Source organism: Mus pahari, chromosome 20, assembly GCF_900095145.1.
Source record: "Mus pahari chromosome 20, PAHARI_EIJ_v1.1, whole genome shotgun sequence".
NCBI lineage: Eukaryota > Metazoa > Chordata > Mammalia > Rodentia > Muridae > Mus > Mus pahari.
Window position 1 is genome coordinate 46,584,201 of NC_034609.1, and position 11,456 is coordinate 46,595,656.

An 11,456-nucleotide genomic window follows, 5' to 3' on the forward strand; every position below is an offset into this window, starting at 1 on the left:
GTCATTTGTGGTGCTTCATCCAAAAGACTTTGGTTCTTGCCTCCCATTTTTTTCTCAAAGGGCAGTCTAGGAACCAGATTTAGAGGTTTAGTCCATTATCATCAAGGCAGGAGCATGGCAGTATCCAGGAAGGCATGGTGCAGGAGGAGCTGAGAGTTCTACGTCTTGATCCAAAGGCTGCTACTGGAACACTGACTCTCTGCTGCCTTTCTTAAGTTATTCTCCTCACCTGTATGCGGAAGGGGCCAACCAGTGCTAATGAGACAGCATCGGATAGCATAGAGAGAGCCCAGCAGCCACCAAGGGTGGGTTGACACCACCACTGCGTGCTGTCCTGACCACTATGAATAGTCACATGCCCCGTTGCTGGCCCACAGAGACTGGAGACAGAGATCTGCCCTGATGTGGTTCCTAGCTCCAGGGCTAGCATGTGCTCCACAGCGGAAATGAGATTCCTCAAGGGAAAGGGGGTGTGGGAGGGGGAGTGAGAATAAGAAGATGGGATGTGACTGGCCAAAGCTTGCTGGCCAATAGCCTCGGGGCCCCCTCTAGTCACTCAGCTTCCTACCACACCCAGAACTGTAGCTAAGGGAGGCTTCAGCAAGCTTGGGCCCATGAGGGACATAAGGTGGCATCAGCTCATCTGAGCCCCTTGGTATAGGGTTCTTTCCTGCCTTGGCCCTGCCTGTAGTTGTTGATTCTCAAAGTTCTTGGACCAGCTCCTAAAGCTACCTTGAAGTCAATAGCTGAGTTGCTGCTATATGAACACATCTTCAGCTTCAGGTAGAAATGCCACTGCCGTGGGCATGCTTCTAATGGAGAGTGGGGATGAGGGTGGGAGGTAGGGTGTCTCATTCACACCCTGTGACTGCCTGAGGCAGTGCAACCTGGGAGAGGAAGGAGGTTTCAGACAACTCGGGAAAGTGATTTTTGAAATGGGTTTGAAGCTTTAGGTAGGGCCACGCGGGGCAGGTTCTAGTGAGGCTGAATGCCTGAAAGAGGCTGGTAAGTCACAGGGGCTTTGAACACAAAAGGGAGATAGATGCAAGACCCTGTGTTGGAGTCCAAAGCTAGATTTTCCGGTTTCTCGGTGCTGCCTATGCCCCCTAGAGGCAGCCTGGGGCCACTACACATCCCTGGCACATGCCCATCATGTGGCCACCCTCAGGAGGAGGGGCTCCAGGGACGAGTTAAAAGATTCAGAGAAAAGCTCCCTTCTTCCCCAGAGTCCAGTCTACCCTGGCTTGGTGAGGCAGGGCACCAGACGGATAACAGAGGCAAGTAACCAAGAAGTCTGGAGGTGTCGAGTTTAGAAATGTCTCTACCTGAGCCACTTGGAAAGAGACAGAACAGCAGAAGGCTAAGCTCCTTCACCCTGGCAGAGCTCAGGGTCCTAGGCAGGAAGTGTCTATGCCATGCCTAGGCTGGCCTGTCCAGCTAGAGAGCGCAAGTGTAAAGGAAAGTCGGAGCTGAATCAGAAGCTGGGAGGCTGACACCACCCGGAGCTGCAGCCTCCACGGACCGCTTCCTACTTACTGACAAGACTATGCCCGTTCAGGGGCCCCAGAAGAGGCTTCTGGGTTCTCTCAACTCCACCGCCACCCCTCACCTTGGACTGGCCACCAACCAGACAGGGCCTGGGTGCCTGCTTGTGTCCATCCCAGATGGCCTCTTCCTCAGCCTGGGGCTGGTGAGTCTGGTGGAGAATGTGTTGGTCGTGGTAGTTATCACCAAGAACCGCAACCTGCACTCGCCCATGTATTACTTCATCTGCTGCCTGGCCCTGTCTGACCTGATGGTGAGTGTCAGCATCGTGCTGGAGACCACTATCATCCTGCTGCTGGAGGCGGGCATCCTGGTGTCCCGCGCGGCTTTGGTGCAGCAGCTGGACAATGTCATTGACGTGCTCATCTGTGGCTCCATGGTGTCCAGTCTCTGCTTCCTGGGTGTCATTGCTATAGACCGCTACATCTCCATCTTCTATGCTCTGCGTTATCACAGCATCGTGACGCTGCCCCGGGCACGCCGGGCTGTCGTGGGCATCTGGATGGTCAGCATCATCTCCAGCACCCTCTTTATCACCTACTACAAGCACACAGCCGTTCTGATCTGCCTCGTCACTTTCTTTCTAGCCATGCTGGCACTCATGGCGATTCTGTACGCCCACATGTTCACGCGAGCGTGCCAGCATGCTCAGGGCATTGCCCAGCTCCACAAAAGACAGCAGTCCCTCCGCCAAGGCTTCTGCCTCAAGGGTGTCGCCACTCTTACTGTCCTTCTGGGGATTTTCCTCCTGTGCTGGGGCCCCTTCTTCCTGCATCTCTCGCTCATCGTCCTCTGCCCTCAGCACCCCACCTGCAGCTGCATCTTCAAGAACTTCAACCTCTTCCTCATCCTCATCATCCTCAGCTCCATTGTGGACCCCCTCATCTACGCTTTCCGCAGCCAGGAGCTCCGCATGACACTCAAGGAGGTGCTGCTGTGCTCCTGGTAAGCAGAGGGCGCTGGGCAGAGGGTGACTGTGATGCCCAGTGGCCTGCATCCTGTGAGACCACAGGTACTCATCCCTTCCTGATCTCCATTTGTCTAAGGGTCGACTGGATGAACTTTAAAATAGAAGCCCAGAGTGCCTGGGGCCAGGAGAAAGGGTAACTGTGACCCAGGGCAACTGCAGGAAGTGGAGGAAACAGGGATGGAACTCTAGCCCTGAGCTAGGCTCCCGGAGAGCTTCGCCTCTCCCCACTGACAAGGCAACTCCTGCTCAGCCCTTCAGCTCACTCAGCCTGTGCTCTCTACTGTTGGGACAGACGTGAAGTCTCTAAGTTAAAAGAATGACAGACAGGAGCTAAGGGGAGCACTACTCCTGGTGGAGGCTTCTGATGGGAGGTTTTGTGGTCATGAAAATCCAGCCATAGCCATGCAGTAGGCAGCTTAAGGAAGTGAGACCCTTCCTCAGCACACGGAGCAGAATTGTAGGATGTGCATCTTGCACGAGGGACCTACCCATTTGCACAAGCGGTGTGGGACTGACCTAAAAATGGCTCATGGGAATCCCAAGAGGTGGGTACCCAACTGCTCACACCCACAGGCTACTCTGTCAAGTGCCTCCTCCAGCCTCGGGGGAGGAGGCTGTTGGCTTATCACTGACCACAGCCTGTGTGGCTCTGAGCCAGGAAGCAGTAGAAATGCTAAGGTCAGAGGGAGGGAGCCTCCTCGGCATCTTCCCTAGCTCTCCCCACAAGCTGGTTGAAGTTTGGATGAGTGGACAGGGACAGAGGTCATGTTAGGGAGACGGGAGTCCCAGAAGCCACAGCCAGCTGCCTGCCGGATTTAGGAAACCAGGGTCCCAAAGGGCACCGAGGACCCCAGTCAGGCCGTCTTGGCTTCCTCTTATGACTACAAACTCCAGATCACAGCAAGCAGCGGCTGATTCGGAGAAAGAGTTTCCTCTCGTCTCTATGGTGACAAGACTCTCTTTGTTCAGGCTCCTTCCGGGTCATCCATACACTGTAGCAGGACCGCAGCATCTCAGCCCCTGATATGACACAGCCGTAACCTTGGCCAGAGCCTGTCCCTTTCCTGCCCCCATGTGTAGGACTTTCATCCTACTTTGAGCTCTCCGGAGAAGCCCAGAGGTGGAGAGTCCCTGAGGCACATGTAGGGTGGACCAGGGGCTGAGTTCAGTTTCTATGGGACACTGCCCTTCTGGGAGGAGGCGGGGTAGTGTCAGTGTTCTGTCAGATTGAGAAGTAGACAAGGCCTCTCAGGAGTATCTGAGTCCTAGGAGAGTAGCACCTGGGATAAGAAGCTTGTGGATCCCCGAGCCTTTCTGCTGCTACAACCTGGGATTCCTGCAGCAGAGTCTATGTTGAGTCCCCACTGATACTGAACACTTCTTTGTCCTCCTCCTTGGGGTGGCCTCAGTCTGGAGTGAGATGCCCTCAACCATCAAGTCAGGAAGTGGCACCAGGCCAGGGCCTAGCCACACTGTCAGCTCCAGCCCTGCTGGACTGAGGTTGGAAGCTGGTTCCCGGCAGGGCCAGCCTTTGCTGGAAGACAGGACCATGAGTCAGCCTTTAGCCTGACACCATAGCTCTCTGGGGACACAGAGAGTTCTGGCCTGATGTCATCTGTCAGGGAGGCATCCCAGGCCTCGGGATGCTTCTGAGCATCTTCCCCGTCCAGATAAGAGGACAGACACAGATGCTCACCCAATACTTCTCGAGCCAGGCCAGCTGGAACCACAGAAAGCCGCATCATGGACACATTGTGGGGGAGGGGCATCTCTCGAGAACAAAAGACCCATTTCTAAACTAACTTGGATGCTTACCCTCAGAAAAAGTTGTATGCACAGCCACTCTATCCAGCATGCACCCGTGCGTGCAAACTGGACGAAGACATCTGCAGGTGTTTTTAAGCTTTTTTAGCTGCTCTTGTGAAATGAATGTTTGTGGACCATCCAAGTGTGGCACTATTGTCTCTGATTCTTCCCAAAGAATTTTTTTCTTTTTTTTCTTTTTTCTTTTTGTTTTTTCTTTGTTTTTTTTTTCCTCTTTCTGCTTTTTTCCGAAGAATTTTCTGTCACTGAAATATCAACTAGTCCTCATAAGGTGTCACTGATCCTAGATGTATTTAAAATCAGTGTCGTATGTGAACACATTGCATGTCTTCCTGACTCTGCTTCCCAATGGGTCCCCCTCCACACACAGTCTCCTTACCTACATAGCTTCAGCTCACTCCATGCCCCCTCTTCGCCCTCACTTGTACCAAAAGCACAAGGGTACCAATGACATCAGGCGTGGCTCAGACAAAAAAGACTGTTCAACATCCTCCACTGAGTGGCTTGTGCATCCTTAGGATTTTCCGCAGAGATAGTCATGGAGCAGGGGTACCTGCCAGATAATGTGTGTGCATCCTCACACCCCAGGTACATTTACACTCTCGCCACAGCCCTTTGTGGAGCCGCGGACCGGTAGCCCTATCTCCTCCAGAAAATAGTAACCTCAGAGTTTTGGAGCTGTAATCTGCCACCCTCCCGACATTTCCCAGGTCTGCACAGAGGTCTCAAGAAGGGTTCAGCTACCCCTGCCTCTCCCACCTCAAGCGACTCAGCGGACTCCTCACAAAGCTGCAGGGTGGGGATGGGACAGGGACGAAATGAGGAGGGCAGCTACTTGGGTGGGGCACTAAGGGGCCTGGGTTCTATTGTCCCCAGAGCGGATCGCCCTCCGGTGGCCCCTCCTCCGAAGGCGCGGCCAGACATGCTCCGCATTGTGCGGGCGGATCTCGGTGCCGGTGCTGATGCTGCAGAGCCTGCCGCATTGTGCGGCGCTCCAACATTGGCCCGCAGCGCTTACATCAGCCAGCGAGGGCGGGGCAGCCTCTTATAAGAGAGCGCGGCGGAGGCTGCCGATCCTTCGTAGCCTGCTGTCCGCCTGCCTTTTCGTCTCTAGCCGCGTGAAGTCAGCATGAGGGAGATCGTGCACATCCAGGCCGGCCAGTGCGGCAACCAGATAGGGGCCAAGGTGAGGCTGAGCCGTCCGGCGTCCTGCGTTCCCACGAGCGCCAGCCCCAGGGAGTGGGAGGGAGAGAAATGCGGTTCTGGGAGCCGCTAGCGGAACAAAGGGAAGAAGAGCCCAGCCCCTTGCCCGGTCCTGGGACCCCAGGGTCCCCAATCTGCTCCCCTCAATCGCGTCACTCTGCTCTGCGCCCAGGTTGCAGCAGAAGGCTGGGGGTAACCCTTCTGACTCTCATTTCCATCTATTCTGCGCACCCCCACACACCATCAGGTACAGGGGATGTGGTTGGGGGCGCCGACTGGGCGTGGCCTTCTTTGAGGCTGCCACTTAAGCCTTGAGTAAGATGGGTGTGTCGGGCAACTTTGGGTGGGGCTCTCCCCTAAAACCATAATGACTGTACTTGCCTGGATCCCCACTGGAGAACTAGAAGGTCTTCAGGGAGCAAGGCCGCCCTCACATCCCCAACCTTGTTCAGTTCACCCAGTTTCCTTGCCCCACCCTGTTCCTTTGTTGGAGGAGTTAGGCCTGCACTCCAATGACCTTGATCCAGAACTGGACTCTGAAAATCTCTCATCTCTAACCGTGCGCTCCCAAGGCCTCCCAGTCGGGATTGTGCACTGAACAAAGCCGACTGCAAGGATTGCCTCAATTTTCCCCTCTATTGTTAGCCCACCTCCAGGTGTTGAAGCCCAGGCAAACGAAAGGAAAAAAAAAAAAAAGCGGAGGGAGGGGCGGGGCTGGTGCAGTGACTCCGCAATCGTACTATATCATTAGTGAGGTAGCTGTCCTGTTTCCAAGTCCTTAGGAGGCTGTTCCTTACCCAAGGTCACACAGCAAGTGGAAGACAGAACCACTTGATTCCTGCAGAATCCCGGCCTCCAGTTGGGTTGCATTTGAGTGGGTGGGGTCAGCTACCTCAATCTTCTTCCCTCTGAACCACATGAAACGGGAGCTTTGTCCAGATGGATGCTGGCCGGAGCTTAGGGATGCTAGTTCCCGAAGGAGGAGGTTGGGTAGACAGGTCCTGGGAGGGAGGGGACGAAGCAAAGAGTACCTCTGGAGGCTGTTGCCATAGAAACCGGGCAGGAACAAAAAAGCTAATTACCGCGGGCTGGGCCAGTCACGTGTCTGACATGTAAATTACAAGTTTGGCTCTCCGGTGGAGGTTCCTCTAGTTAAAGGGGCGGGGGGGGGGGGAGCAGCACCAAGGAGACTCCCTAATCACAGAGGAGACAGCTGCTTCGGTCCTACAAGGGAAATCTGGGCGGGGTTGGGGGGACGGCGGGTAGGGGGCATACAGAGGAAGAGCCTAAGGCAGGGGCCTCAGATCAAATCAGGACTCCTGGGATGATCGCTGACAGCTGCCCTGGCCTGAAGGGAGGGTGAGGGCTCATTAATATGGTCACAGGTGCCAGGCTTTCCCTGAAGGAACATCTGCTCCTGAAAGGGCCAGGGGTGAGTGGGGGAGGGAAGGTTTGCTAGCCGAAGGCCTGGCTGGTGACCTTGCTGGAACTGGGCTGTAGTGTGTTCTCCCAGGGTCTCCTGCTGAGTAAGAGCCTAGAAGTCAGGTCCACGCCCAGGCTCCGTGTGTTGCGCTATGGCTGCAGAACATTCCTGAGTGCTGGACCCAACTGAGGTCTCTATACTCCTCAGCACTGTGACCTGTAGGTTTGCCCACTTTTTAATACTTAGGGTTGTTTTTTTTTTAAATTATGAGTGTTTAAATTTTTAATGCCAATTCTTTTTAACAATGCAAACAATGAGTACATTTTCTTCCATTTCCACCGACTCCCTTCGTAGTAATCAGTAGAAGGCATTTTGGCAGGTTCCATCCAACCTTCTGCCCTGGAAGATCTCCCAGAGACCAGACTGAAGGCCCAGGCCCTGTGGGCCTTTACCTGCTTACTGTCTGCCCCAGGCAAAATAAACTTCCTTGGCCAGATTTACTTCCTATTTTGGTAGCTGGCCTTAGGGTCCCTGCTTCGAGCTACCATGGAGAAAGTTCTCCCTTGCCACCTGCAGCAACTGAGGGAGTGGGCAGAAAGAGCTGCTTTGTTGCTTCTTGGTCTTTGGGTGGTCCCTGTCTTAGCACAAAGGACTGCTGGCTTCAGAGAGGTGACTGGGTAGAAGTATGGGCTGGGTGGAGACAGGGAGAGAAGTGTGAAGCCAGGAGAAAAAGTACTGGGAAGCAGCCAAAGCCGGGCATTAGCAATTCATAAGGTTCTCACCCGCTGTGAGCGTGTCAAAGCACCAGACCGGTGCACTATTACACCTTGCGAAGTGTGGTATGGGTGTCACCCTCCCTTACGGCTGAGAACGATGAAGGTTATGGAAGCTGAGTCACTTACTTGGGATCACACCATGGATTTGGGCAAGGCAGGAATTTTAGTCTAGGTGTGTGCAGATGTGTCAAGGTGGGCGGTGACATGTGCCCCCACCAGCAGCACATGTGACTGGCCCACCCTTTGTTTGCTCCCTTTGTTAGGGCCTGAGCTCCTAGATGCATTCTCCTGTAATGGGTCCCCTAGTAAGTGTCTTTACGGAGCTTTTGTCTACGCCTCCTGTCTGTGCCCCATCAGCTGACAGAACACGCCCACCCCAGTAGAAGTCTCTGAAGGGCGTGACCCACCGGAGAGCCAATGGGTCTGGTGAGAAGGGTGCTGAGAGTTTTAGGGGAACTGAACATCTTACGGGGCTCTTGATCCTGTCTTTGGGAGCCACACCCCAACTCTGCTTCTGTTCATGTCCTGCTACCCTGCTGTGTTCGGCGACCCTCGCCCCAAGAGGGTCATCACCTCGGACAGCAGCCCCGCGGTGTGCAGACTGTAGCCTGGAGTTTAGATTGGGTTCGCTGCACCAGGTGGTTTTCTGTAGCTACTTCGTTTATATAATTGTATTGATTTACATATTAAATAGTCTGTGATAATATTCTCTTATGAGGTCTTTTGTGTGTATTCTATGTTAGCATCCTAATGTGTAGCTCAGACTGGCCATGAACTCATGGCCCTCCAGCCTCCACCTTCTAAGCACTGGCATTACAGCTGTACACTACTGGACTGGGAAGGTTTTATTTTGAATCACGTTTTATTATTTGTAATTTCTATGTCGATATGTTTCTCGTGTAAAAATCGAAACACTGGGTGATGGAGATGTGGCTAAAGCACCTGTTTGGCATGTAAGAGGCCATTAGGTGCACACTCATAGTTCCAGTTACTGGAAAGGCTGAGGCAGGAGGATGGACAAGTTTGCTTCTTGATTCTAAGAAAAATAATAAAATAAAAGGAATACCCGAGATAAGGTATCCTACCATATATTAATTTTAAAATGTATATATTTAATTTAAATTGTGTGTGTGTGTGTGTGTGTGTATGCCTGGTTCAAATACAGGTCAGAAGAGACTATCAGACCTCTGAAACTGGAATTACACACAGTTGTGAGCCACCATGTGGGCAGTGCATAAAACTGAACTTGAGTCTTCTATAAGAACAGCTATGTCTCCAGCCCATGGTGCACACCACAGCCGTGCACACACACACACACACACACACACATACTTACCCAAACTCAGACACACTCACACATAATTGAAAATAAAATAAAAATTTAAATGTATGTATTTTATGTATATGAGTATGCTGTAGCTGTCTTCAGACACACCAGAAGAGGGCATCAGATCCCATTATAGATGGCTGCTTGCTGCCTTGTGAGATTTTGTGAGATTTGTAAACCAATCCTAGGTCCTCTTCAAGAGCAAGAAGTGTTTTTGTTTTTGTTTTGTTTTGTCTGCTTGTTTTTTATTTTAAATTTTTATTTATTTAATGTGAGTGCTCTGCTACATATACATCTGCCTGCCTGAAGAGGGCATCAGATCCCCCTATAGATGGTTGTGAGCCACCATGTGGTTGCTGGGAATTGAACTCAGGACCTCTGGAAGAGCAGTCAATGCTCTTAACTGCTGAGCCATCTCTCCAGCCTGCAACAAGTGTTCTTAACTCATGAGCCATGTCACCAGCCCACTTAAAATTATTTTTTACTAATTAAAAAAAAAATCCAATGGCACCAAAATGTAGCCGGTGAAGTCCCTTTCTCTCAGCACAAGCCTATGCCCCAGGACTGGCACTTGCTGACTGTTTTCTATCCAACTTTCAACTCTGAGCTGTCTTCTCCACAGGACTGCCACAGAGAGGCCCTTTGTCTGTCTCTAGACCTTTGTATCAACAACTTATCTGCCAGTCACTCCCCTGCCTGACCAGTAAGGAAGACACAGTGATGAGGAGCCCACGGAGGCAGCCCCCCCCCCAACGCCTCCCGCAGGCAGGCTGGGTAGTCTGCAAGTCCTGATAGAATGTCTTCCTGTGTGCAGCCCTTTCATCCCCTCCCTCCCTGGCCCCCAGGACAGAAGGCTGTGTTCTCACAGAGCCTGTGGTCATGCAGTCAGCCCATTGTACAGAGGGGAACACCAAAACCCACTAAGGCCCTATGGGGCAACTATGCGCCCTGCATCTCCGTGCTGTCTTGCCCCGCTGAAGTGATGGCAGCCTTATATGAGGAGCATTGTGTTCTTGTGCAAGGGGGGCTGAGTGTAGCAGCCAGTGAGCCAACCATCCTGGGTGTTGCCAGGCTCCTGGATAAGGCGGTGTGTGACCTCCAACAAGCCATTATGCTGCTGGAAACCCTGTGGTCCTTCCCAGATCCACCTGTGGGTCACACTTCTAAGGCCAATGAGATATCAAGATATCTATCAGGGTACATGACTTGCCCTGGCTCTGAGGGTCACATGTAACAGCTGAGAACCCGATGCTGGATCTGATCGCCGTCCGTCCTGTGCTTCCGCCTGCTCTGGGCAGCTTTCTACCTTTTGTGTGCACTTAAGGTTCCTTTCCTGAAAAGAATAAAATCGACCCCAGGAGATGTCTGCATTTGCCTATAGGCATAGAGCTGTGTAGAACCCACCTGTGTCTTGAGCCCTACCTAGTCCAGTCTAGGGACCTGGTAATGTCATCCAGATAGTGCAGAGAGCAGGTGTGCATAGTTACTCTTTTCTAAAGCCTTACGTTGGATCTAGAAAGACCTCAGAGTTTTAATTTTACACTGAGAGCTTTAAGACTTCAGAAGAAGCCGGGCAGTGGTGGCACACGCTTTTAATCCCAGCACTTGGAGGCAAAGGCAGGCGGATTTCTGAGTTCAAGGCCAGCCTGGTCTATAGAGTGAGTTCCAGGACAGCCAGGGCTACACAGAGAAACCCTGTCTCAAAAAAGACATCATAAGAGCAAAGGTTCAGTAGAGTATCAATGTCTGATGAACTCTTTCTTTTCTTCTGCCCTCATACAGTTCTGGGAGGTCATCAGCGACGAGCATGGCATAGACCCCAGTGGCAACTATGTGGGGGACTCAGACCTGCAGCTGGAGCGCATCAGCGTGTACTACAACGAGGCCTCCTGTGAGTACTGCTCCACCTCCACCCTGACTCCGGCAAGGAGGGTTCCCACGTGAATAGAGTCCTAGCAGCCATCCCACCTTTCTTGATTTACCAAGAGGCTGGCGGGTGTGACTGGAAATGAGGTGCCCAAACTGGCAGGATAAAGAGTGGTTACCGGGCTGGAGAGATGGCTCAGGGGGTAAGAGCACCGACTGCTCTTCCTAAGGTCCTGAGTTCAATAACCCAGCAACCACGTGGTGGCTCACAACCATCTGTAACGGAATCCGATGCCCTTTTCTGATGTGTCTGAAGACAGCACCAGTGTGCTCATATACATGAAATAAATAAACAAACCCCAAAAGAAAAAAGAGTGGTTACTATGGTGTGAGATGCAAATATATTTAATGATGGCGAAGACCTTACGTAGTCCAGGGACAGGCAGGAGATTCAATGATGCATCCTTAGCAGGGGTCACCGGGGACTTGATTGAAGCTACCTTATAATTGGTATGGTCTTCT

The 11,456-nt window shown here is 52.4% G+C and overlaps 2 protein-coding genes across 2 annotated transcripts in view; both read left to right on the forward strand.

Moving 5' to 3' along the window:
- Nucleotides 1–1,476: 1,476 nt before the first annotated feature.
- Nucleotides 1,477–2,758, forward strand: Mc1r (melanocortin 1 receptor). The gene has a single exon (XM_021220843.1). It carries the CDS (start codon nucleotides 1,547–1,549, stop codon nucleotides 2,492–2,494), a length of 948 nt encoding a protein of 315 aa, XP_021076502.1. The 5' UTR covers nucleotides 1,477–1,546; the 3' UTR covers nucleotides 2,495–2,758.
- Nucleotides 2,759–5,398: 2,640 nt separating this feature from the next.
- Tubb3 (tubulin beta 3 class III) overlaps nucleotides 5,399–11,456 on the forward strand; it is a 9,967-nt gene continuing 3,909 nt past the window's right edge. Inside the window, exons 1-2 of the mRNA XM_021220839.2 lie at nucleotides 5,399–5,525; nucleotides 10,851–10,959. Of these exons, the coding sequence (XP_021076498.1) occupies nucleotides 5,469–5,525; nucleotides 10,851–10,959 (166 nt within the window). The 5' untranslated portion in view covers nucleotides 5,399–5,468. The remainder of the gene's footprint in view (nucleotides 5,526–10,850; nucleotides 10,960–11,456) is intronic.

What these genes read in the sequence shown, in the direction of transcription:
- Mc1r (XM_021220843.1), top strand. Translation starts at nt 1,547, where the DNA reads ATGCCCGTTCAGGGGCCCCAGAAGAGGCTTCTGGGTTCTCTCAACTCC.